The 27,976-nt window shown below is 40.2% G+C and overlaps 2 protein-coding genes across 2 annotated transcripts in view; one reads left to right on the plus strand and one right to left on the minus strand.

The window, feature by feature from the left end:
• On the minus strand, window positions 1-27,877 carry corin (corin, serine peptidase). Its single transcript, XM_044183822.1, has 24 exons — window positions 27,662-27,877; window positions 24,487-24,637; window positions 19,428-19,763; window positions 17,662-17,773; window positions 16,898-17,002; window positions 14,777-15,063; window positions 14,560-14,673; window positions 13,581-13,688; window positions 12,523-12,633; window positions 11,246-11,368; window positions 11,032-11,139; window positions 10,482-10,713; window positions 9,434-9,576; window positions 9,188-9,295; window positions 8,872-8,985; window positions 8,596-8,706; window positions 8,357-8,480; window positions 8,112-8,240; window positions 7,541-7,590; window positions 6,582-6,768; window positions 6,331-6,493; window positions 6,144-6,252; window positions 5,717-5,850; window positions 1-3,501 (listed from the first exon to the last, which is right to left on the minus strand). Exons 1-24 carry the CDS (start codon window positions 27,722-27,724, stop codon window positions 3,319-3,321), a joined length of 3,405 nt encoding a protein of 1,134 aa, XP_044039757.1. The 5' UTR covers window positions 27,725-27,877; the 3' UTR covers window positions 1-3,318.
• Window positions 1-27,976, plus strand: part of LOC122870221 (Fc receptor-like protein 5) — a 337,942-nt gene that overhangs the window by 58,480 nt on the left and 251,486 nt on the right. The window lies entirely within an intron of this gene.

The raw sequence follows: 27,976 nt of genomic DNA on the forward strand, positions 1-27,976 counted from the left end.
TGTGAGTCACACACACACACACACATTTGATGGTGTGTGTGTATAGTTTTATTGGTGGGATACAAGGTGATACAAAGCAAATATTCACGGTTTACACAAAACGTTAGAGGCTACAGTCTGTTCGTAAAGCATTTAAATCCATATAATTAAACAATATCACTCTTCATCATTTTTATCTTCTTCATCATCATAAAAGTCATAACAGCTAAATCAGGAAGTGACATCAGAAACACGCACACAAGCCAAATCACATACAAACATACATGTGTATTTATTCATGTGTATCATGACTGTATGTTCACACACACACACTCAGACACACCAACAGTGAAATAAGCATGACATACAAAAAGCTGTAGAAAAATACTCTTAAAAAACCAAACACACTAAACATCAGCAACAACATCAACAACAACCACTTGGAATGTTCTATATGTCTGTTAGACGTTAACATGGAGGGTACACCGGGCAATTTGTCGGGCAACTCTGTACTCTTTTAGAAACATATTGTCCTCATAAGTATTTAAAATCCCAAATGATGAAAGGATTCTGGCTCCCCCCTCTTATATATAAAAATGTATGGATATTTCCAATTCAAACAAAAGTCAAGAGCTCTTCTATTCTGCATTTCTTTCGTTTTTACAAACGTGCAGAGCCTGGCATGTGTCATGAAAAAGTAATAAAAAGTCATTTGTGTGCAAAAATTACTAAGTCGTATATATAACATAATCAGTAATTTACAAAGCCTGACAGGAGAAAAAAAATGTAAAAAAAGAATTCATGCTCTTTGTGTTTATAAATTACTTTTTTACTATTTTTAATTTTGGACAAAGATACATGGATATTGTCAATTAAACAACATTGTGTTGACATCACTTAAACATATTTTAAAGAATATTTTTAAAAATTATTGTTTAATGTAATGGTCTGTTATTTCATGTTTTTCTCCATAACACCTGCCAGGCTCCGTACAAAATCTAATTATTTATATTAATTCTTATTATGAGTCAATTCCAACAATCAATGCAGAACCCAACATTAGTGTGAAGACTGTTAAAGGCTTAAAAGCATAAATGTGGTAACAAATATGTCATAACTATTTAAATCAACCACACCATAACAATTGAAGAGATCCAAAACTTAATTTTCTCAGCAAATTTTTTCTGAAAGATGAAGAAAAAAAATTCAAGTTGAGTGAAGCCAAAATTTATTACAACACTCTTTAGTCTGTAGAGTTTGAGTCTAGACTGACTTATTCACAACTTTTGTTAACTTTAGCAGTTAGCTGATACACTTTATTTATGCCTCACTAACACTGATTTTACAAGTACTTTTCTGTGTTAGCAGAGCCTGCTAGTTAAGGTTAGCTATATTTTACATTTGGAAATGGTTCATAACTACATTGCGAAAGTTAATGTACTTTACTGCTAACATTTGCTAACGTTATGAAAACACGTTAATTAATTATCTATATTGGCAATATGCTACATTTGTGCTTCACATTCTAGCTGGCGCTAATGTGGCAGTTAATTGTTTGTGTTAACTAGTCTGCTCACTAACTTAAGCAATAGCTAGGTAGCTAGCTAAAACGGCTTCTTTTAAAACTACACACTAACTGTTAGCAAATGTTAACATCATGAATCAACACTTATCAGTTATCTACATTATATGCTACTGTCTTGCAGTTTGCACTTTATTTTGACTCCACTTCAGGTAAGAACATATAAATTCATAGTGAACTACAACATGTTCAATTTGTGATTGAGCTATAAATTGTGACTTTTTCTGGTTTAAGTATTGACTGTATGGAGCCCCTGAAGTGCTGGAAAGAGATATTTTTTATATCTTGTATCATAAGACATAACAGTACGAAATAAAAAAAAATTGTAGGATTATTTTCTACTTTTTTGTTGTTTTAGATTAGAAATAAACTGAAAATCAAATCGCTGTATGAATAAAGTTCACTGATAAATGTTGTCCATCAAAGTTGCCCAAATAAGTTGCCGGTGTGTTTAGAAGCAAAAAAATTCCTCTCTCTCTGTCTCACACACACGTACAGTACGACATTTTACAGGCAACAAGGTTGTTTTTCTTTACTGTTAAATTTAAGTACAGGCACTATAGAGTGAAGCATTGTGGGAAGTTGAGTGCTCAACTGGTCTGTTTTAGCTGGCAGCTTTTACAAATTCAGCGCTTAACGCCTAAACATTGTGATAATATTTTTATGATTAAAAGTTTTAATACTCAGCAGATGATCAGATGATGTTTAGGAAATAGAGTGATAAACCGAACAATGAGCTCGGTTCACTTTGTATTAATGCAACAATGAACTGAAGCCCTGTTTATAATAATGAAAATCTTCCTGTCAAGGTGAAGAACATCAGAGAGTTAAATTCTCTAGCTGGATAGTTTTTCCTCTGAGTTACTGCTGCCTCTAAGCTACAAGTAAAGTAATAACATTTCTTTTCAAATCAGGAACAAGTAACATGTTTATGGAAGCAAAGAAAGTCTATAATAATTAGAATTGTATAAGCAACACTATGGCATTGAAATATTTTACTTTGTAAACCATTTGTCTGAATTAATGATGTGTGAATTCCTTCTTTCCTCTTAACATTTTCAAGTAATTTCAAATTTTAAATGTTTTTTTTCACATTTAGAAATTCAAGTGTCAGCAACTTGATTCTTTAACTTGACTTAATTTTTTAAATAAAAAAATACTAATTTATTTTTTATTTGAATATTATAAACTTGAATTTTCTATCTGAACTTATAATCAAGCTTTTGACATTGCAAATGACCTAAAATCTTAAAGAGTGGAATTCAAACCACATAAATTCAAAGAGATGGTTTTCAGATGCTATAAATACATTGGTATTTAAATTTCAACATTAAGTATTCAGTAGTGATTAAACTTCAAAATTATGTATGTAGTTGTTTATTAGATTCAAATTCTTATGGCCTTTTTTTGCTTCCATACATTTCTGAGCAACAAACCCAACACTGTAGAGTAATAAAAATAAAATATATCAGCGTGAAGAGAATGTTAATCGTATGAATGTGAAGTACTTGTTGACAACAACAGCTCTACTAGCTAACTAGTTAGCATCTGTAATACTAGTTTATACTACTGCTCACAGCAGTTAGCATCTGAAGGCTATCAGTATAGATATAGGCACAGGTAGAGGAACTGAACGGGTGTGTGTGTGTGTGCGTGTGTGTGTGTGTGTGTGTTTTGACGATGACATCACTATCTCCTGGAATGCTGAAGACAGGAAGCAGCAAGCTTGCAGGACATGTTGAGTGTGTGCGTGTGTGTCAGTCGCTCAGGTATGTGTGGATGTAGATCTGCTGTTGGATCCAGGGGGTGAAGTGCGTCACGTTGCTGTACACTCCGGGTCCGAGCACTTTACTGAAACACACGCTGCCCCACGACGTCAGGCCAAACAATGTCCAGTGACCGCCATCCTCCTCACACACCAATGGGCCGCCGCTGTCGCCCTGAACACACACACACACACACACACACACACGTAAACTGTAATTACATAAGCACTGATTGAATATTTTGGTTCACAAATCAGTAATTATCCAAATAAATTTTCTACTAAGTAGTCTCAAAACACCATGAAGATCCATCTAAAAAGGTGTCTTCATCCAAACTCAAGTTGTTTTGTCCCAACTAAGGCTACAACTAACTTATTTTTATTATTGGTTAATTTTCTTATAAACCTAACACGGCAGCAGCGGATGGTTCTGGTTGAGTCTGCTTCTGTCCAAGGTTTCTGCCTTTTAAAAGGAAGTTTTTTCTTGCTACTGCTCTATAGGAAAAGTGCAATGAGATAACTCCTGTTATGAATTGGTGCTATATAAATAAAATTGAATTGAATTGATAGTTTTATTGATTGGTTATTTAATTAATCGTTTAGTCCATAAAATGTCAAGAAATTGTGTAAAATGTACATCCCGGTTTCCCAGAGTCTACGTTGACGTCTTCAAATGTCTTGTTTTGTCTGTCCAACAGTCCAAAACCCAAAGATATTCAGTTTACTGTGATATAAAACAGAGAAGAGCAGCAAATGTTCACATTGGAGAAGGTAAAAATGCTTTAAAAAATGACCAAAACGATTAATTGATTATCAAAATGGTTGCAGATTAATTTTCTGTCAACTGATGATTAATCATTTAATCGTTTCAGCTCTAATTGAAACACCAACTGAAAAGGGTCTAATAATTATTATCATTTTCAATTTTTCATTATCATTCATTATCGGGAGTCCAAGGTGACATCTTTAAATGTTTTGTTTAGTCCGACCAGCAGTCGAAAACCCAAAGATATTCAGTTTACTATATGAATATGAATGAATTTTTAGTTTACAAGACGTGGGTTTTGTAGTACAATCTGCTCCCTCTGCTAATGTGACAGATCGAGTTTTTGTGAAGCATTTACCCATGTCAAGTTTTAGAACATGTTTTAAATGAACTAAAGAGACTTTAGGCTGGAGAAAGCCTGGTGGTCTGTGATGAAACCAGTGATATACAGGATGTATAGCATAAAAACTGACGTTTTAGTGTTGGAAAATAAATATCTCTGTACTAAGGAAATAGCAGGGGACCCAAAGACGTTCCTTGTGGGACACTTTTATCAGCATTTTGGCTTGATTTGATTAGTGTCCCCTACAGGCTGCAGTGTTCGTTAGCTACAATAGTTAAGTGTTGGACAGAGCAAACGGCATACTGAGGATATTTATTCTTAGAGCCTTACCAGTAGTGGAGCTACAAATGGAAAGAGAGGCACTTAATGAAACGTAAGTGTGGGTGATGTGGCGACATACATAGTGAGACAATAATTTGCAAATAATCAGTGATTTTGCCATACAGTTTATACTGTGGTATCTCTTGCTTCAACATTTCTGATTGTATTAGTCCAGTATAGGCTGTGTTGCAAATCAATGAACAGGACTGATTTTGGATTATTGTATTTTTAAACAGTTATTGCATCAACTGTATGAAGTTTATGGATTTATTAGGTATTCAAATGACTGGATTAACCAAAAACAGACATTTCTGTCTGGTGATTTAATTCATCGACAGTTTCTTTCTTTACCAGAAAAAGTATCATGTATCATGATTACTGTTAAAACAATTAATCAAGTAGTCAATCAACTGAAAATTAGTCATCAATTATTTTAATGATCGAGTAATTTATCAAGGATTTGCTTGTTCAAGTTTCTCCAATGTCTCAGATTTACTTTTCTCTATTTTATATCTTTTAAAGTTTAAATCTTTAAGCAAGACATCTGAAGACGTCACCCTGGACTCTAGATAATATGGGATGGACATTTTTTCACCATTATAAACTTAATAATGAATCAATTAAATGAAAAAATATCACATTGGGAGCAGGAATATCCAGCACATTTCATAGAAATCCAGCCAGTAGATGCTGACATATCTGTTCGTTGACCAAGTGCTGGAGGACTGATGGACATGAAGCTTGTGGGACAAAAATATTTTGTTCCTTAAAGTAAAACAACTTACAGTTATTGAAATAACCACAAAGAATAACTAATTACAACATGTAAGTAAGATATTTAACAGGTTTGAGAACAATTATTTTGGTTTCCTCTGTTCAGTAGTACATTTCCCTGTGGGCCTGAATAGTGCTGTACATCAACAGTTCGTTCATAAACCCGACCAGCTGTGCAGATGTTACCATGCAGGAGTCGACGGTTCCAGCCTCGTATCCGGCACAAAGCATCCTCGGAGTGATGGTCTTCATGTCGAAGTAAGACTGACACTGAGACAGCGAGATGATCCGAACCTCCCCTTCCTGCAGCTTAAAAGGCACTGGACACACACAGAGAGTTTATAAGCATGTTCTTACACTGCCTGCAACGCTTTCTTCAAAACAAACAAACAAAACAATAAGAACATTTAGTATTTAAAGCTCCCCTGTGGAGTTTTCTGTTGTTTCCATTCAGTGTTTCACTCCAAAACACATTAAGCCAGTGATTAAGAGAGAGACTTTTTTTCAACTTTCAACCAAAACGAGTCAAATATCGACAGACTGATCACTAATGTGTTTGTTTCAAGTGTGTGTGTGTGGGTGTGTGTGTGCGTGCGTGTGTGTGCGCACTCACTCCTGTTGCCCATGTGACCCCAGCCTGTGATGTAACAGTAAGAGTCAGGTGAAGGAAGCTGGCCGAGCTCAGGCAGACACACCGGTCTGACAAACTCCGTCTCCTCGATCTGAAAACACAACAACATATCTTATCAGTACTCTACTATTAATAATGATAATCTATACTCGGTATGTCTGTCTCAGACCTCAGACTCCAGCTGCACCACACTGATGTCGTAGTCGACCACCGCCCGGTTGTAGCGCGGGTGTACGATGATGGAGCGCACCCCGCGACTCTGACTGTGCACACCTGGATGGTCCAGGTTATTCAGACCCAACACCACCTTCCACAGCTCTGCACTCTCTCTCCTGGAACGCACACACATGAACCCTCAGTATTTATGATATTAAAATCACAGTTTAGTTCATTAACATATTGTGAGCCCCCCCGTCTCACCCCTCGAAGCAGTGTGCAACGGTCAGAGCCCATCTCCGGGCGATGAGGACGCAGCCACAGACGTGACCGCTCTGACCGCTCTGCAGCGAGCACTGCCACGGCCACGCCCCCCGCCGGGACACCCTCCCTCCCAGAATCCTCTTCTTCCTGTGGGGGTAGACGCCCGCCGCCAGGCGCAGACCACACTCTGACAGACAGAGAGAAAGAGAGGGGAGTCTGCTTCTACCACTACTGTAAGTCACTAATTAATGCTTCACAGATCAGTAATAAACCACAATAATGTCTGATAAAAAAAACTAATGGGTTGTGAAAATGAAGAAAAGGCTCCATTTGATTGGTGTAGAACCTGTTAGTAGTCTTAATGTTAGTTGCCATGACTTAACTCAGTATTACAGACATAAATAAATGTTATTTAAAGTCACTTTGTGTCTGACTTCTTTTACTTCGTATCGTCATAGCAAGACACTGTGGTAACAAATACATGCTGCTACAACTCTGCTATTTTTTAATTGTTTCTCCGAACACAACTTATGCCATCAGATTAGAGGTGCAATGATTAGTCGATTAATTGATTAGTTGATCCAAAGAAATTGAACCAGCAACTGTTTTGATAATCGTTGAATCATTGAAATAACATTAACACAATAACATTTTCTTGTTTAAGCTTCTTAAATGTGAACATCTGCACTGTTTTTTGTTTTAACATTATAATAACATGAATATTTTTGGGTTTCAGACAGCTGATATGTCATCAAATGTCTTGTTTTGTGCTCTCGGAACGTGTTGTGGGCATTTTTTATCTGTCTTCTGAAGTTATATAGACCAAACGTTGAATCGATAAAATAATTGGCAGATTAATTGATTCTGAAAATAATCATTAGTTGCAGCCCTTAATTGAGAGATTCTAAAATGATTGTTGAAAGAGAAGTGTTCTGATGTCTAGGGGAAGAAAGGTTTACCTTCTCTGGTACACAGCACTGATACCCTCCTCCTGGAATGACATGCATGACTGCAGGACAGACAGACAGACAGACAGACAGACAGAAAAACTTTGTTAAACACTCTCACTATTCGTTGCCTGCAGAAGTCTAAAAAAAAGTTTGGGAACCACTGTTGTATTGTGTCGTCATGTTCTCTGTCACTACACCTGAGGTTCTGGGTATTTGTATGGGATTCTACAATGGTTGTAGTTGAGGTTACAGTGTGTGAACTTACTGTGTGGTTGTTATGTTTCACTCACTTTTGAATGTTTTACTGTGTTTAAACAGATTGTTCAGAACAGTGTTTTTCAACAGCTTAAAATCACATATCTACTGTAATTAAGTCCTGTTGGTCTGCTTTGCTTTCACGCCACTAATGAACTGCACCAGAGTCTGCCTGAAAAAGGACCTTGGTCCGTGTTCAGGTGATCTCAGCCCGGTTGTTTGGTCCACAACCAGAGTTTGATTGACAGCTTTCAGTCCAGGCAAAATGAACCAATGAACTAAACAGGCTAATGGTTCTTATGTTGTTCTAACTGGGTTCTGTTACCTTCTCTTCTCCAGTCGGGCCTGCAGAGCAGATCCGTGCCTCAGGTTCCACTCAGGATGGACGTGTAACCAACGGCGACGGCCCGGGACTCCAGGCTGGTCGGGTACCATGGAAACAGAGGAGGGAACTCTGCAGAAAAACATGCACATTGTAGTTAATCTGTCATATTTTTGATAGTTGTGTGTGTGTGTGTGTGTGTGTGTGTGTGTGTGCGTGTGTGTGTGTGTGTGTGTTACTAACCTTACCCTAGTCCCAGCTGGTTGCAGGTCAGTTTGCTCAGATCGTGGTTCCACTCATCTGCACAGACCTGATACTCTGCTGCCGTCCTGAACACCGTCAATACAGAACCTGATCGATCGGACAGAGACACTGCAGAGAGAACAGATCAATACACACATATAAATACATATATATACACAAACATACACAGGTGTATTTATATTATTAATATGAATGTTTTTAACAGTGTGTGTGTGTGTCGTACCACAGTTCCATTCATCAGAGCTGTCCGAACAGTGTTTCTTTCCATCACACCACAGAGTCCGATGAACACACTCATGGTTGTTACAGGAGAGCTCGTTATCCCTGCACACCGCTGAGGAAATGTTCAGAAATATAACTAATCATACAGGTGTGTTATCACCACTGACAAAATAGTTTAAAATAATATTAACATCAATATAAACTATATGTCAATACTGTCAGTGGCTGTACTGTAGGGATTAGTAATAGTACTGTGAAAATAAACAGTGAGACTCACTGCAGTTGGCCTCGTCCACCAGCAGGGGGCAGTCTGGGAATCCATCACAGATCATACTGGCTTTAATACACATCTTACTGCCAGGACACTCCCACAGAGCGCGCTCAGAACAGCCTGGCAGAGACAGGTGAGGTGAGGTGACATCATGAACATGAACCTGAATGCGATCATGTGATTCTGCTACTGTAGATACTTTTAAAACTACAGGTAATATGTTTACAGTACTAATAGTGGTCGTGCTGCTGAGAGGAGACAACACAGACCAACAGGCTGCAGTGTTCTGGGGGACTCTTATGTTGCAATGTGCGTGTCTCACCACAGTTGTCTTCGTCGCTGTGGTCGTCACAGTCCAGGTGTCCGTCACAGCGTTTGGTTGCCAGGACGCAGCGACCTGACCGACACTTGAAGTGGCTGGGGGAGCACTCTGTTGCCAAGGAAACACACCAAAAACAACAACAAGGAAAACATCAAAATTTGACAGAAATACATTTTTTTCTTACATTAGAGGGCACAAACTGTCACGTTCATCTTCCTCATTAGACACAATCAGAACCGTCTGTACCGTCGACTCCATCCTCTGGCAGCAGGCAGGTTGTGTTTCCTCCCTCCTCTGGAAACTGACTACAGTCTGAGTCCTCAGGCCACTGTAATCCCACAATGCCGAGCACCGACTCACACTTCCCCTTCGCATTACGACACAACGACCTGCAGGGCCGAGAGACACAAGGACAGAATAAGAGAGAGAAAGGGACAGGCATAGTGTTTAAAAACCTTCCGGTGGATTATTTCAAGTGTAGACCAACAATAATAAGTCCTGGTCATTAACTGACTGACTAAATCATTCATTGACACAATAACTAACTAAGAAACTATATGACACACTAACTAATACTAACTTACAGACCAAAAAAGTAATTGACTAACTAACTGACAGACAAACTGACTGAATGACTCAACTAACTAACTGAAGGAGTAAACTTACTAAGACTAACTGAACTAACTAACTAACTGGCTGACTGACTATCTGATTGATGGACTATCTAACTATCAAAGTGACTAACAAACTAACTGACAGACTAAGTGACTAACCTTTAAGTGCACTAACTAACTGATGACAGTGAATGTCATGTCCTGTGACTATGACAAGTGACAAGTTGGTAGACTAACTAACTCACATGGAGCTGACCTACAGGGTGGGACCCTCTGCAGGCTGACGGGGTAACTAACTAACTAACTAGTTGCTGACCTACAGGGTGGGACCCTCTGCAGGCTGACGGGGTAACTAACTAACTAACTAGTTGCTGACCTACAGGGTGGGACCCTCTGCAGGCTGACGGGGTAACTAACTAACTCACATGGAGCTGACCTACAGGGTGGGACCCTCTGCAGGCTGACGGGGTAACTAACTAACTCACATGGAGCTGACCTACAGGGTGGGACCCTCTGCAGGCTGACGGGGTAACTAACTAACTCACATGGAGCTGACCTACAGGGTGGGACCCTCTGCAGGCTGACGGGGTAACTAACTAACTCACATGGAGCTGACCTACAGGGTGGGACCCTCTGCAGGCTGACGGGGTAACTAACTAACTAACTAACTAGTTGCTGACCTGCAGGGTGGGACCCTCTGCAGGCTGATGGGGTCACACTTTGGTACCAGCAGTGTGCAGGCGTAGAACATGAGGTACTGGTAGCAGCCGGTCTGGACCAGAGCAGGGAACAGAGAGGACTCCCAGGACACGGAGCTCTCTCTCTGGGACAGGTGACCCAGGTAGTTGGGGTAGCTGGTCAGGTTGTAGGGCAGGTTCATACACAGCTCCAGGCTGATGGGCTCACAGCGAGCTGAGACACAGAGAGGCAGAGTCACCACTGGGTCTCACCACCAGAGGGAGACATTTTCTACTCAGTTTAACCAGAACAGTGAACACTGGGTCTGTCTGCAATGTACATATACTGTACATGTGAGTTGTTACCTACACACAAATCCGTGGTGGAAAGTAACTTTGTAGACTACTGTACATTTGCTCAAGTACTGTACGTACAATTTTGAGGTACTTGTACTTTACAAGAGTATTTCCATTTCTGCTACTTTTTACTTCTACCCTACTACATTGATATGTCAGAGCCGTGTCTGGCTCTTGCTGCAGAGTGAGAACTCACTGCAGTTGTTGTTGTTTCGGGGGTCGCAGGCAGTGTTGCCCCCCACACACACTGACGGACAGGAAGTGGAGATACAGCTAGGCTGACCGGGAACACAAACACCCTGAGCTGGAAAACACAAGCACGCACACACACACACACAGAAATATAAGAATCAGAGAAGGAGATGGATAAAGAGATGTAAGAACAGGTGTTAGGCAGGTAGATGTCTCACTCTGCTCTCTGCTGCAGTGCTCTTCATCACTGCCGTCTTTACAGTCGTCCTCTCCGTCACAACGAAACGCAGAAGGAATACACTGACCGTTCCTGCACTCCAACAGACCCTGACTCTTACAGGCTGCACACACACACACACACACACACACAGATTTACTATCATATGTAACAAAAATCAATCCGTTTTGTTGAGCCTTAATGTTAAATGTCATCAGGGACAAAGCAGTAGATTTCAGCACCATGACTCATCAGAGTGACTCAGCTGTGTTTTGACACTTTGTCATGTTTCACTGAGTTAGACTCTGATTTAAGTCACAGCTTTATTTTCTTGACATTTTATGTAGATAGACAACAAACTAGAACTCAAGCTCGTTTTTTATAACTACAAAATGTTTGTAATGTTCAGACACCTGTTACCCATCATGTTTCTAGTTGTTTTGTGAGGTTATTCCTCACTTCATCATGACAAATCTTACGCTGAATGTCTGTTGTAAGAAAACAATAGAAACATCAGAGAATGGCACAGGGCAGGAACAGAGCTGACAGTAGCTAATAAGGTAGCTAAATGTAACACACAAGCTTAGTCAAGTAGAAAGAAGGAAATCTCGATTGCCTCAGTTATTTGTTTTGAGTAAATTAAACACAATTTCTCTTTGTTTTGTGTGCAGGGTTACAACAGTGATAATATCCTCTGTGGTGTCCTCACACAAAACATGGAGTAAACTCTCATTTTGCAGCATGGAAACTTTCCAGTCTTACTGTGAAGAAAATGAAGTTATAGCCAGAGATATGTCAGTCACTAATGATGAAAATGTGAAAATCAAATCCTCCGTGTGCAGAAAAAGACAACGTCTGAATTATGGAGAAATAAGAAAATGGACGTCAGTCTGAATATCAGGCTACAGAACAGCGATGCCTCTGCTGCAGTAATTACCAATGTACTAACATAAAGGGGTCTCACGAAAACTCTGAAGGGTCACCAGAAGATCAAAGGGATAAGGAAAAAATATACACTTCTGTTACACAATAGTTTGTTTATTTTGTGTGGCTTTTCTCTCATTTTTGCCTTTTCCTGGACACTTTAACTTCTTCATTTCTCTAAAAAAAAACATGTGAATGAAACAATTGACAAAGCAAATATAAAATTTCGCAAAACTGCTTACAACTGATGACCTTATAGAAATCAATTACAAAACTCAGCGGGACACTGATTAGAAAGTGATATGAACATTTTAAATATACAAACAGTCTGCTGTGTTTTTCATTGTAACTCACAGCAGTTGAGCTCGTCGCTCTTGTCCAGACAGTCGTGGTCTCCGTCACACAGCCAGTCTCTGGACACACAGCGACCGTCACCGCAACGATGTTCACGAGCCAGATCACACACTGAGAACACAAACACACACACACACAGCTGGTTATGTTCTGTTTCCGTCTAGTGGGTGAAGTTCACAGAGTGGTCAAGTTTGCACATCAAGTTAACTGGATGATACTTCCTATATAACACACACTCAATAGTTCGCTCAATGGTGAGCAGTACATTGAGATTTTGGACAGTTAAGGATCACCATCATTTTGTGTCGTCACTGACAGCTGTAGAGTTGCATTGCATTAGCAGAATGTGGTGTACATGTCGTGGACTCTTTCTGTTCCACTGTGTGAATTGTGGAGGCTCTACTTAGAGCATCTATTTAAACTCAGAATGGCCAACAGTATATACAGTTCACTACATAGTAAATAGGAAGAGATTTCAGACACAGTCAAAAGCTGTGTCTCACTAATCCTCATAGTATACTGTTTTAGTCAGTATACAAAATGTGTGACGTTGGATGTCAATCAAAGCAGCTGCTAATTAAACTTTACAAAGAGACATCAAAAACAGATTATGAGACAGCGGGCCCCTGGACAAAGACATGTAAAAGGCTCCCGACCCCTCCTACATAAGAGCGAGAAAGAGTCAAACACAGCACGCAGATGCGTCGTTTGTAGTTGTTTCGTAATCATATCTGTGTTCACTGTATACACTCCAAAACATCAGCATTTGACTTTATAATGAAAATCGATTTCAGCTGCAGAAAGAAACGACACATTAGAATAATACTTTTATGTGGATTATTGAATTTCAAATTTTAGGGCAGCTGTTCACCAAAATAAAAGCTCCCTCGTTTAGAGCCGATTAAAAGCTGACAGACACAAGAAACCCCCACTATACGATACTGTGTGTGTGTGTGTGTGTGTGTGTGTGTGTGTGTGTGTGTGTTATCAGATAAACAGGTGGTGGATTCCCACGCTCACACTTCCTCTCTCTCTCTGATCCCACAGTTGTCTCTCACCACAGTTGAGTTCGTCGCTCAGGTCTCCACAGTCGTCATAACCGTCACACACCAGAGCGGGCGAGAGACACCGACCAGTGTTGCACCGAAACTTTCCATCTGTACACACTTGGGACAGAGAGAGAGAGAGAGGTCACATCTGTCATCATCTGTTCTTCTTCATGTCTTTTCCTTCACAGTTGACTTCCATCCAGTCAACTCATCTTTCATTGCTTATTTGTTTTATTTTTATTTATTTAGTCATTCTCATTTTCTCCAAATTTCTCTCTCATTTGGTCTAACTCATTTTATTTCTCTTTTTCTTTCACTTATTTTGTGTCATTTTTTCTTTTCTCTTTTCTCATCTTTGTCATCTTATTTTCATTCTCATTTAATCATTCTCATTTGTCATCCGAAAGTTTGTCTCATTCTCATATTGCCAGTTTTTCTCATTTGGTCTTTTTGTCTTTGTCATCTCTTCCTCAGGTTGCTTTTCTTATTTCGTCTCGTTTTTCTCCTCATATTGTCTCACATTTAGTCTTTAATCTTCTCATTTTGTCTCCTTTCTTATTTTGTATTGTCTTTCCTATTCTGTGTGTTTCTTACTTTATATCCTGCTTTGTCAGATTTTGTGTTTCTGGTTTAGTGCTTCTTTCATTCATACTCTTTCTGCCTTCAGATGAACTTGTGTACAACTTTTATGGCAGTAAAACATCCTCCTCTTATAGAGAAGGCAGAGGTCAGAAAGAGGGCGAGAGACATAAACAGACAAAGAGAAAACTCTCTCTCTCTCTCTCTTTACATTCCAGTGGTCTCAGCCTATAATCTCCTTATATCGCCATGACAACCACCTCTCAGTCACACACGCACACACAACTCGTTTCACAACTTACACTGCTGTTGTCCAATCAATCACCTGCAAAACACATCACCACGACAACGGGCTAAAAACTCTCCTTGCTATTTACATAGATCAGAATACAGTGTGTGTGTCTCTCACCGCAGTGTGTTTCGTCGCTCCAGTCGTCACAGTCGTTGTACCCGTTACACACCAGTTTCTGAGTGATGCAAATCCCTGTTGCGCACAGGAAGTGGTCCTGCCCGCCGCACACAGCTGCCGACCAATCAGTGAGAGGGTAGAGAAGCGATGTCATCGAACCATCTGATCAGTTTAGAGTTTAAAGTACCAACATGTGTGTGTGTGTGTTTTTACTCACAGGGTTTCCCTTTGATCTGTCTCGGTGTATAGCAGGCAGAAAGGGTGGGGCCTGCTGTTGCCATGGGTGATGATGATGGCAATGATGGCGACGATGATGATGATGGCAATAATGGTGATGATGATGATGATGATGATGATGGTGGTGGCAGTGACAAAGCAGAGGTGATGTTGCTGAATTGCGAGCAACGCAGGAAATCGGGCCAGGAGGCGTTGAACATCTGGAGGACGGGCTCGCAGCCTTCCCTCGCCGCCTCGCAGAACGACGCGCAGGGCAGCACGACCTGCCTACACACACACACACACACACGTCAGGGAGCGCATTCTAAGCAGCAGCAATAAAACTCAGATACCCATAATCCTCCTGTCAGAGGTCATGCAGAGTTGAAACCACTGACACTGAACAAGTGTGTGTGTGTTCTAATTTCAGAGTGTGTGAGGATGATATTCTTGGCCAGGAGAGTTTCCAAACACACACACACACACACACACACACACACACACACACACACACACACACACACACACACTTGCTGTCCCACTTACAATCTGAACAGCTGAGATTCATGTGGAGCAAGAGACTTGTTCTTGTCTGTGTGTGTGTGTCTGTGTGTGTGTGTGTGTGTGTATGAGTGAGTGTGTATGTGTGTGTTTTATAGCTGCAATAAACAACTTGTTAAATCTTTTTTAAACAGTTTTTAAAACATCGCTTATCTAAAATGTGATTTCCTACACTTCCCAGAATGCTCTCCATCAGCCACCAGACATGGTCACAAACCTTGCTTTTTACAATAAGAAGTTGATAGCTCCTTTTCAGATCCAAACACCATGATGACTGACATTTGCATTACAAGACCTGCGACTAACGATTTTTTTCATTATGATCTATATTCGAACACACACACTTGTTCAGTGTCAGTGGCTTCAACTCTCTAAGACCTCTGACAGGAGGATTATGGGACTTGGAGAAGGCTTACGACTGTGTCCCCCAGGGAGTCCTGTGGGGAATACTGCTATGAGCTATCCGGTCCTTATATAACTGGAGTGAGAGCTGTGTCTGTATTCTCAGCAGGAAGTCAAACACGTTTTTAGTGGGTGTTGACTTCCGCCAGGGTTGTCCCTTGTCACTGATTGTGTTTGTGATTTCCATGGACAGGATCTCAAGCTGCAGCTGGGGGTTTGGGGACGAAGATGTAGTTCTGTTGGCTTCATCAGACCGTGACCTTCAGCACACGCTGGGGCCGTTTGCAGCCGAGTGTGAAGCAGTCGGGACCTCCAAGTCTGAGGCCAGGGTTCTCTGCTGGAAAATGGTGGATTTCTCCCTCCTAGTTGGGAGTGAGTTGCTGCCCCAAGTGAAGGAGTTCAAGTATCTCTGAGTCACAAGTGAAGGTAAAATGGAGCGTCAGATCGACAGGCGGATTGGTGCGGTATTAGCAATAAGGCAGCCTTGTACCACACCAATGTGGTGAAGAGGGAGCTGAGTTGGAAGGCAAACCTCACAATTTTCCAGTCGATCTTCGTTCCAACCCGCACCTGTGGTCATGAGCTTTGGGTAGAGACCAAAAGAATGAGATCGTGGGTACAAGTGGCTGAAATTAGTTTCCTCGGCAGGGTGTCTGGACTCACCCTCAGAGATAGGGGTAAGGAGCTCAGACATTCGGAGGTAGCTCGAAGTAGAGCCGCTGCTTCACGTCAAACACAGCATGCAGATGTGTCGTTTGTAGTTGTTTCGTACTCGTATCTGTGTTCACTGTATACACTCCACTTGAGGTGGTTTAGGCATCTGATCAGGATCCTCCTGGGCGCCTTCCAGTCCAGGTTTCTGGGCACGTCCAACTGGTAGGAGATGCTGGGGCAGACCAAAAACACGCTGGAGAGATTACATATCTAATCTGGCCAGGGCATGCCTCGGGATCCCCCAGAAGGAGCTGGGAAACGTTTCTGGAGAGAGGGACATGTGGACTACCTTGCCTGCTGCCACCACGACCCGGCCCTTGTTTTGTCTGGCCAACAGTCAGACCAACACGCAACTTGTATCCAATAAAATTACTACATGTGTAAAAATGATGGTCTCACTTCCTCTGAGAGGGTAGTTTTTTGTTTACTGGTATTTTTGTGTTACCTGTCGTGCGTGCCGTCGGCGGCAATACATTCAGGCATCGCCAGCGAGCAGCCGAAGAGCATGATGTGTCTGTAGCAGGACAGTCTGCTGAGGTAGCTGAAGAACCTGCAACACATGTAAATCAGTCAAAACCCAACTACTGTTTCCATTCAAAGTCCACATATAGGCAGCAGAGATGGTGGAGGATTTGAGACAGACTCATAACTGTACTGTAACATACTGTGTCACTAAATTCACTAAAATCACTAAAACGTTTGATATGTTTTCAGGGGAGAAAGTGACCACGTACATATTTCGGTTTATTAAAATAACACCTATATGAAAATTTGCTCCCACATTTTCAAAGATGAGGACCTGCCGGCCGGGCGTCCATCGTCAGTCTTGTCTCGGCAGCTCTTTGGTAATTTGCCGCTGGCTTTGATGTCTCCATAGCATTTTGATGTATTATATAATTCCCTTTGGAAGATACATTTTGATCTCAGAGTGTAAATCTGATATTTGTGCTGCCACATGAGTAAAGTGAAGCTAAAGTGAAGCTATCGGACACTATAAAACAGCGCTGGCTTTCGAGACTTTAGACTCCTTATATGTACACATCTCATGATTAGATCTTGCATTAAGTTTATTTTTAAAATGTTTGGGTTTATTTGTCAAACTTCAAGAGTGACTAAACTGATCATACTGTGTCCTCCAGTCCTCTGGAGTTTGAACTCCTGAGTGCATGGAAAGTATTCAGAAAGGCCTTGTGTCTTGGATGCGGTTACCTAAGCAACATGTCGACCTCTGAGCTCTTCACCACGGCGATGGAGGAGGACAGCCATGTTTGGTTGTAGGGCAACATGTGACACTGAGGCTCCACGATCAGCTGACAGCTACCTGGAGACAGAGAGGAAGGGGGTATAACATGTTGATAATCTTTGACCTCAGAAATAAACTCAAAGCAACACAACAAACAAACAAAAATTAAGAAAGAATCAGACTAAAAGTGTTGCTAGCGTCCCCTAGGCTGCAGTGTCCAGTTTGTTAGGTACAGCTAGCTAAAACTAATACAGTTTAATCCAACAGTCATATGATAAATCCTCCTTCATGAAGGTTATAATGTTCAATTTTTGTTGAAACTGTTTTAGAGAGCTATTGATTCAACTCTAGGATCATTTTGGAGGATGTAGCTTGTGATGCTGTTGATCTTTATTGCTTAACCTGGACAGGTGTTTCTGTTATGGGCTGGACAGAATAACAGAAACACCTGTCAATATCGAAGACTAGTCAATTTCTGCTCACATCTCCTCCCGGTTCTTCTTTCGTTTTTTACTCGGTTTCTGACTGACCCCAGATCAGCTTTTGTCTGAGTCTCTGCTGAGTGACAGATCAACCAATCATAACTGATGATCCCGCCCCCAGAGGTCGATTGACAAGCAAGTGTCATCCTGAAATAAATGTCATGAAATAAATAAAAGCTCCTTCACAGGAGAAAAGAAATCGCAGTGAAACAATTAAAAAACAGCCTTCAAATAGATATTTGGAACATATGAAAATGTATAGAATCGAGTTGGAACAAGTTTTCAAATCAGTGGATACTGATTTATTTGGATATGTATTTGATTATTTATTTCATTGCCTTCTAATTTAATTTAGGGAGAAAAGGATGAAGATTTGTTTGGTCAACTCAAAAAATATCACATGCTGATAAAATACTTAAATTAACATTTCATTTTGTTTCATATATCTGTATAACTGTCTGTGACAGTTTATTATATATAGTATTTTAAATGGCATCTCCTGTTAGCATTACCACTGTTTATTCAGCTACACTTAGCTAAAAAGCTAGCTCACACTGAGCAGCCAACTGTTAGCTGGAGGTTAAACAGTTAGTCTGGTGACCGCCCAGCGTCCAATCAGACAGGACAGTCTGAAAGCTCATTAGCATTCACCTCGACTAGACATTAATACAGTGAGAGACAGAGAGACACGAAGGACAGCGGAGGAACAGAGAGACACAGAGACGAGGGGAATTTTAAAATAGAAACTGAATGAACGATTTATCATTACACACACACACACACACACACACACACACATTCCATCAGGTCAGTAGATATGAATTCAGCTCATAGGCTCTGTAACTTTATCACACACACACACAAACACTCTCTCTCTCTCAGTTATCTACTCGTCCATCCTGCAGTAATGGAGACTAATAAGATTTTCGTGTTTGACAGAAAAGGACACAACAATAACAGACAGAGACAGAAGGAAGGACAGAGACAATGGATGATTGTGGGATTTTTGTAGTTTTTAGGGACGTAACAGCTGCCATATGCAACTTCTTCTGCAACATAAACACCATTATCATCTTTAGATGTGACACCAATTAGGGCACAAATCCAAAATCTTCAGTGTTTTTTCCCCAGAGTGATCATTTATAAACATGTGAGACATTAAAACTAAAACCTTTTTTAAAAAGGTGCTATTTCTTTAAGACTACATTTCCCATGAAGCCCTGCTGCTTCCTATCCTGTGTAGTTGATACCTGAGTCAGGCGCTGGGGTGGTGCTGAACGGCCAGGCTGTGCTCAGTGATGTCACAGAGGTCAGCCAATCAGGGGGCTTTGTGTAGGGCTGGGTGGGCGGTGCATGAGAGGAGGAGGCTGGATGTATGCTGGTGGTAGCAGCCGGTGTGCTCACACTGTGGTTATGGCCATATGTGATGTCATCGTCACTGTGGTTTTGTAGCGAATCTGTGACGTTTTCCGTCTCAAAGAAGGATGGGGGGTTTGTGCTGTTGCCATAGTAACCAGGTTCGTTGTCTGCGATGGACTCGGGGGAGGGGAGGGGGCTGGAGTCCAAGAGGCTGCTGCCAAATATACCTGAAGAGAAATACACAGGTAAGAACAGAAAGGGCCCAGTTTCAATCACACAAAGAGGCACTCACAGCCAATCACATCACTGCTCTCATAGCTCTGAAACAGCTGAGCCAATCACAGCTAAGCATGACAACAACAGCTCAACAAATGGCAAGACACTTCTGCAGGAAATTATATTGTTGTCTGGATGGTGCAGAGCAACACCACCTGAACACGTGTTTTTTATATAAAGTGTAATAATAATAAAAAACTTTACCGTTTATATGATCGCATTAGTCTGACGCTATGTTATAAATGCAACTCTCATCAATCTAAATACTAACAATTGGCTTTGCGCTGCTTCATCTGAATGAACCTCCCACCTGATTGTTCCTCTCACCTGGACACCAAAACACCACACAAAGAGAGTTTCAAGGTCAGAAAAATACCAAACTGTAAGAGCTCTAATAACACTAATACAACAAAATATAACACAGCAATTAACTGTCCGGACCAGGAAGACCAGAGTAAGAAGCCTGAAGTGTGCGTTCACAACAAGGATCGTCAGATCGTTTTAAAAAAACACTACGAAGGGTTAAATCCTGGACGCACGCAAACATAATGGTTTGTGCCTGAACCGCTCGGCCACCGATGCTCTGCTCAGCTATACGTGTGTGTGTGTATTTTAACAGGACAAACGTACCGTTAAAGGCATGTGTAATGCAACAACTGCTTTATAACTCATACACACACACACACACACACACACACACACACAGTATGTGTATGAGTGTGTTCAGTGGGAAAGCTCTATGAATAGTGTCAGAGTAATCTAGTTACCATGGTAAACCAGAGAGACTGATCTATTCACATCTTATCTGTCTCTCTCACACACACACACACACACACACACAGAAGCTGTCATGTAGTTTAAGTTGTTTTGACGTTTGTATTTTTGGTAAAAATGTTAAATGTAAAAACAAAGTGATGCTGACGTGTTTTAATGAGTCACTGACAGATCATCTGTTCAACACCTCCTCACACACACAACATGACAGCAGCATACTCAACATGTACTGAATAAATCACTGCATATATAACAGATATTTCATAGTATATATCCTGAATATTTCAAAGAATATATACTAAATATATCCTGCATATATCAGTAGATATGTAACTCAGTGTATACTGAATACACACTGAATATATGACAAGATATATATATACATATATATACTGAGTATATCAACGAGAATATCCTCAACATAATATATCACAAAATAGATCATAAATATATCACTTAGTATTTGCTGCATATATCACAAAATATACACTGACTACTTCACAGAATATATACTAAATACAGTATATATCAAAGTACATACTGAATATATCAGTAATATATACTGAATATAAACAGCATATCACAGATGTAACTGAATATATTCTGAATATGTCACAACAGAATATATCACTGAATATGTATTGAATTTATAACTGAACAAATAATCAATATATTACTGACTGTATCATGAAATATATATACTTAATATATTGAACTTGATCGACTTTATTCAAATTAAGATTTAAAGACAGAAACACATCAAACAAAACAGAACAAAATCCTGGACATCCAATCAGCTCCTCTGCACTCGGGTGTCGTACTGCAGAGAAAGGGAGCTTAAACATGTGATCGTCAAGCGTTAAATAAAATGATCATCAGGACGTTAAGAAGCGTGTGACTCTGTTATTGAGTGTTTCAGTCCAGCCGTTGTCATTCAGTGTGTTTACGTGCACCTCGGTAACCTGCTTACTGTCCACTTCCTGCTGCAGAGGAGAAACCTGGTTCCATGAAACCAGTCCAGGGATTATATTATGATAATGGAGCCATGCAGACAGTCTTTATGTGCAGTGAGTTCCTCCTCTGTTCTGATGTGACGCTCTGAAGCACTTCCTTTACATTCTGCTCTATAAATAAACCTGCCTGTTATATAAAGTCAGATTTAGTATTAAAACATTTACATGGAGCCTCTCATGTTTTAAAACATTTAAACTACATATACAAGATCCCAGCAGGACACATCCAACATCACTGATCACGCGTTTAACCACTACTTCCCATCGGTGTCATCATGACAACAGAAACAGGACGAGAGCAGCTGAACTGTGTGAACGGGGCTGAGTATCAAACTTCAAGGTTATTTTGGCTGAAATGAGTCTGAAACACAAAGTACTGAAAGTTGTTGTCAAATATCAGATTCAGATTCATAATCTTGTTTACTTTTCTTCAGTTTCAGACTGTGTTTCATTTAAACAACACTAATCAATGCTGGCTCTTTTTGTAGAAAAACATGTTTATGTTTCTTAAAGTCAGGTATGGAAGAAATGATTGAAACTCAGGTCTGGTATCTGCATTAGTTATCTTTTTCTGTGCTCAGCAATGTGTATCATTTCATTTGAAACTTAATATGCAACAGTAGATGCACCTTTCTGTACAGTATATATACGATATGTGCTGTATATACACTGTGTATACTGAGCATCTTTGAAAAGAGGCGACAGGGATTTTATTACATTTTAAATGATAATTCTGAAGATGGCGGGATGTCGAACACGAAACACGTGTGAACAGACGGAGGAAACAAAGAGATCTGAAAGACTTTAAAGACCATTAGGCGTTTAATGGTGGGGAGAGAACACACACACACACACACACACACACACACACACAAAGTGCCATAAAGCCATGTCTGTGTGTGTGTGTGTGTCTGTGTGTGTGTGTGTGTGTAATGAGTCGAAGAGGAGACAACAGAAAACAGCTGCAGAGGAGATGAAGGAGAAGAGCTCACACTGTGTGAAAAATCTTTTTTCTAAATTTTGTTTTGTTGCAAAGAAAAATTTCTTTCAGATGATCTCTGTCGTTTAGCTCGGAGGAGGAAGAGAGAAAACACAAAATAACAGAAAGAAAGAGGAACGAAAAAATAAGAGAGAAAGAGAAAAATGGGAGATAGAAGAGGAGAAAGGACGAGGAAACGAGGATGGTGAAGAGAAAGGAGGGAGGAAGGAGAACAAAGAGCAGAGGTAAAGAAGAGAGGAAAGTCAAGATGGAGGAAGAGGAAAGAGGGAGACAGAAGGTGCAGAAATAAAGGGTAATGAAGGAAAGAAAAGAAGAATGAAAAGACAGAGTGGAAAACTGAAGATGAAAAGGGTGAGAGGTGAGATGAAGAGGAGAGGAGGAGAAACCAGAAAGATGAAGAGAAAGAAAGAAGAGAGATTATAGTGAAAGAGGAGGACATGATGACAAGAAGAAGAGGAGGAGAGAAAGGAGAGAGTCATAAAAAGAGGAGGGGGTTCAGTTTTACTACCTGCGTAAATATTTGAAATTCTTTCTGTCTGAATGTGAGATGGTAACTCTGCTCCTGATTGGCTGAGGGACTCCCCGCTGTCATGGTGACAAGAGAAAGCATGACACACACATGCGCACGCACACACATACTGTCACATACCCACACGTATGATGTAATTAACTTGCCTGTGAATTAATTAGAGAGTATGACTGTGTGTGTGTGTGTGTGTGTGATCTCTCCTCCTACACACTGTCCTCCATCAGTCTGTTCACCACCCATCCTTTCTTTACATCCTTCTTTCATTCATCTTATTCTTCCTTTCCTCCATCCTTCCTTTCTTCCTTTCTTCCATTCCTACTTTTCATCCTCCCATTTATTCTTGCTTCTTTCCATCCATCTTCTCTTCTATCCTTCCTTCCTTCTTTTAGCTCATACTCCTTTCCATCCATCCATCCTTCCATTCTACTTTTTATCCTTTACCTCTTTCCTCCATCCATTTTCTCCTTCCTTTCATTCTTTGTACCCAACTATCATCATTACTTCTTTCCATCCACCCTTCCTTTCTTACATTCCCTTCTTTTCATCAATCTTTCCTTCCTTCCTTCACTTCTTTCGATCCAACCATCCCACCTTCTTGCTTTCTCTTTTACTACTTCCTGTTTACATCCACCAAGGCATTATGGGAGCTGTAGTTCAAAAATATGATTATCCCCCAAATAGAACAAAGACAGACAATAATAACAGGAGTGACTAAATGTATGATTAACTTTTTTCATGTTGCACTACCTATTTATTTTTTGACTCAGACTCTGTATGTCTCATCATTTAGCCTACAGTGTCAATTATTGTGAGCGTGTGGATGTGGACATCCGTCGCCTTGTTTATTCCTACCAACAGCCCATAATCATCTAATGTCTTTGTTTTGTTTGTTTGAGCCATTAGCTTTTAGCATTCAGCTAAGAAATTAGCCTCATTCAGAAACGTTTTTCTTATAATGATCCTAATAATTTTTTCTGTTAAAATTATTCATAAAAACAGAAAAAAACATCTGTTTCAGAAAATCACGCTAGAGACAGAAGTTAACACGAAGCTAACACAGCCGCTATGATGTATAGCTAGTAACTACTTTTAAATTAATTTGACTCTCAAAATGACTATAATAGCTTAAAAACGACATCATTTGTCAACAAATTGAATGCGATTTTAGTCATTTAGTGTCGATGCATTTTGAGACCACATACTGCTCTTTGTCTCCATCTGGTGGTTAAAAACACAACAAAGCTCAAAGGTTAACTTGCAGACTGAGTAGCGCTCAAATTTGCTTTGCGCCCGTTCAAATCTTTTGTCGTCAGTATCCGTCCATACAAAAACCAGTGTGTGTGTGCGTGTTTCTATACCAGTGAGGGCCAGGACGAGCAGCAGCAGGCCGGCCAGCAGGCTCACAGTGGGAATCAGGATGTAGAGGAGAAGTCGAAGGTGATTGGTTGATCTCAGCTTGTGAGGACACGCCTCCCCGCCCATCCCAGCCTCAGGTCCTCGTGCCAGAGTCTGGAGGACACATCGAGACGAGTTCACTTTCATCAGACTTTATCGAACAACTGAATCCAGGTTATTACATCATCAGAGGCTGCAGGTGGTCTCTGCCAATCAGGGTATTTGTTAAAAAAAAGTCTGGGGCTCTGTATGATGTCACAACAGGAAGTAGATTTCTAGAGAGGTTGGTGTGCTAACATTAACAGTAGCGTTGACTAAAGGAGAGCTCGAGGTTGGGAAACGCCACACTGAGCCTTTAAGTCCAGTTTAAGCTCCGCCCCCCTCCCCCTAGGGTTATTTTTAACAAGGGGGGGGGGTTGACCCGGGTGTTTCTGTCCTCTCAGAGTTTCCGTTGGACATGTTGAAGTTATTTTTGAAGCGATATGACGACAAGCCGACACTCGATACCACACAGCAACCCCACTGCTTTAAATGCTGCTCGCTCCACCACTCTCTCTCTCTGGATCCCCTTCTGTTCAATACATTGATTGATTGATTTACACAGCCTCCCCTCTACATATTGACTCATAATGATTCTGTATATTCTTATTAACGCCTGCAGTTCTTCTCTGTGTTCTTATATACAGAGAAGAATATACATACATACATATACACTTCAATAATGTCCACAACCTTTGCTTTCCAAGTGCAAACTTTAAAAACTGAACTAATTTTGTGGAGAACAATTAACACATGCACATCTTACATCAATGAACTCATTTAATAAAAGACTTTTATTTTGAAGGCCAAATTACATGAAGGATGGAAGCTGAAAAAAACCCATTTTTACAATAACGGTGATGTTAATCGTTTTCTAATCTATTCTGACGTTAGATCAGATTGAGTGTCTGTAACACAGACAGACAACAGTCCAACTGTTACTGTCACTTAATATTTATTACTCTGCTTCTGAACAGAGCTGCAACCTAACGATGAGTTTCACTGCCGATTAATCTGCTGTTTATTTTCTCGATTAATCAAGTAATAATTTGGTTTATAAAATGTAAGAAAATAGTGAAAGTGTCCATCACAATTTCCCAAGTTATTGAAATGTCTCCTTTTGTTGGACAAACAATTCAGTTTATTATCAGAGAAGACAAAGAAAGCAACAGGACTTAAAATAATTTCTCGATTATCAAAATAGTTGCCGATTTGTTTTCCTTTCTGACCAACTAATCGATTGAGTAATCATGTCAGCCATACTGCTTCAGTTTCATCAGTAGAATAATTAACGTAGTGATATATAATTAAGTATTTATTAACTGTTTATTCACCAATACTTTGTAGGGGGACTTTAAATAAAGGTTCACTGTTTAATTGTATTATTTTCTATCATTTGGGAAACACAAACAGGTAACTTTGCTGTTGCCAACTGAAACTAACAGACGTTAAACTACAGCCTCTTCATACAGCATCCAACCACAGAAAAACAGGCAGCAACAATTTTTATAATCGAATAAACGTTTCGGTCATTTTTTATGCAAAAGTACCAAAAAGTTTCTGCCTCCAGCTTCTCAAACGCGAGGATTTGATGCTTTTCTTTGTCACATGACAGTAAACTGCGTGTGTTTGAGTTTTGGACTGTTGGTCAGACAAAACAAGACATTTGAAGACGTCACCTCGGATGGTGGGACATTATACAGGCTTTTCTCACTATTTTATAGGCAAAACAATTAATTGATTAATGGAGAAAATGATCAGCAGATAAATCAATAATGAAAATAGTTGCAGCCCTAAATTTTATAAATAAATTACAGGCTTATTTCCTTTCTGTCTCCTTAAATGTTCATTTCAGGGCTTCAGCTTGTAATGATTTTTGCTAATAGTTAACCTTTCCATTATCGGATAGACTAACCTATTAATCATTTAGCCTATAAATCATTAAAAATTAAAATTAAATAAGCACCAGAGTGATTCTGTGTGTTTGGACAAGACAATTAGATTCAGTTTAAAATGAGATGAAACATAAAAGCAGAAAATCATCAGAGTGGAAACCAGAAGATAATGTTTTACTGCAAAAAGGACTGAACCTTATTAACTGGGTATTACATTTATTATTACTATTCATTTTCTGTGCATGAACTTTCAAAGAGAGGACATTATGTCTGGTCCTCTTCGTCAAAGGGCTGTTCCAAACATGACAAAATTTGCAATAATTAAATAAAATATATATTTTTAAAATGCTATTTCCATGTACTTTTTACTGGTAACTGCTTTCAAAGTGTTTCTTCGGTCTGATCAACAGTCAAAAAATACAACCAGACTCAGTTTTAAAGCTGTAATGACTGAGTCAATTCATTGATTGATTGATTGACAGAAAATGAATCTGCAAATAACCAATCAGTAAAAATCAATTTGTCAAGCAAAACATTCAATGATTCCAGCTTCTCAAATGTAAATATTTACTGCTTTTCTGTGTCTTAGCATTATATTAAACTAAATATCTTTGTATTTTTAACAGACGCCACCTTGAGCTCTAGGAAATTGTGATGGACGTGTTTCACTGTTTTCTCACATTTCATAAACCAAATTATTATTTGATTAATAATAAACAGCAGTTTACGACTGTAATCGTGTGCAGCTCTGTTCAGAAGCAGAGTAATAAATACAGTTAATCAGTTATTAACAGTAATGGTTGGACTGTTGTGTTGCAGGTGTAAAAACATGTGCAGACATGATGTTTTATGGACCAAACGATTAATCAAGAAAATAATCGTTAGTCGCACCTCTCAGTTCATAATGAGATGAAACAGAAAATGAGAAGACATTTATTAACTTATTGCTTAAGAGTTTCGGCTCGAGCATGTGTTTTCTGAATGATCCTTTAATAATTACGGTCTGCAGCCTGCTGAGAAACACAGCAGCTTTCAGGACAAAGAGCTGAGACACACTGAAATAAATGTAAAGAAGAGAGAAGAGGACACAGAAAGACACGGAGTGGAGACGGAGGAGGACAGAGGACAGACACAAGGACAGTAGCACAGAGAAAAGGTGGAGAGCGCCTCACAAACAGCGGGTGAAAGAGAGAGAGAGACTCACCGTCGCAGTCCCCGCTCCGCTGAAGGTGACACGCGGGCAGGTGTCCAGCCGCGCGGACAACATGACCCGATGCTGCCCGCTGCTGAGCGCGAGACCATCCCTCTGCCTGCTGCCCGCGAGCAGCTCCGCTAACTAACTGAGCACGAGACACGCTGGCTCCGCCCCCTCAGACTCTACCTCCACCTCTCTCTCTCTCGCTGTGTCTCTCCACGGTTGTCTACACGTGATGGAGCCGTAATGTGGGATTGAACACAATTCACGGTCAATGCATGCTGGGACATGAGCCTCGTGCCTGTGTGCGTCTTAAATCCCAAA

Source organism: Siniperca chuatsi, linkage group LG22 (assembly GCF_020085105.1).
Source record: "Siniperca chuatsi isolate FFG_IHB_CAS linkage group LG22, ASM2008510v1, whole genome shotgun sequence".
NCBI classification, from domain to species: domain Eukaryota; kingdom Metazoa; phylum Chordata; class Actinopteri; order Centrarchiformes; family Sinipercidae; genus Siniperca; species Siniperca chuatsi.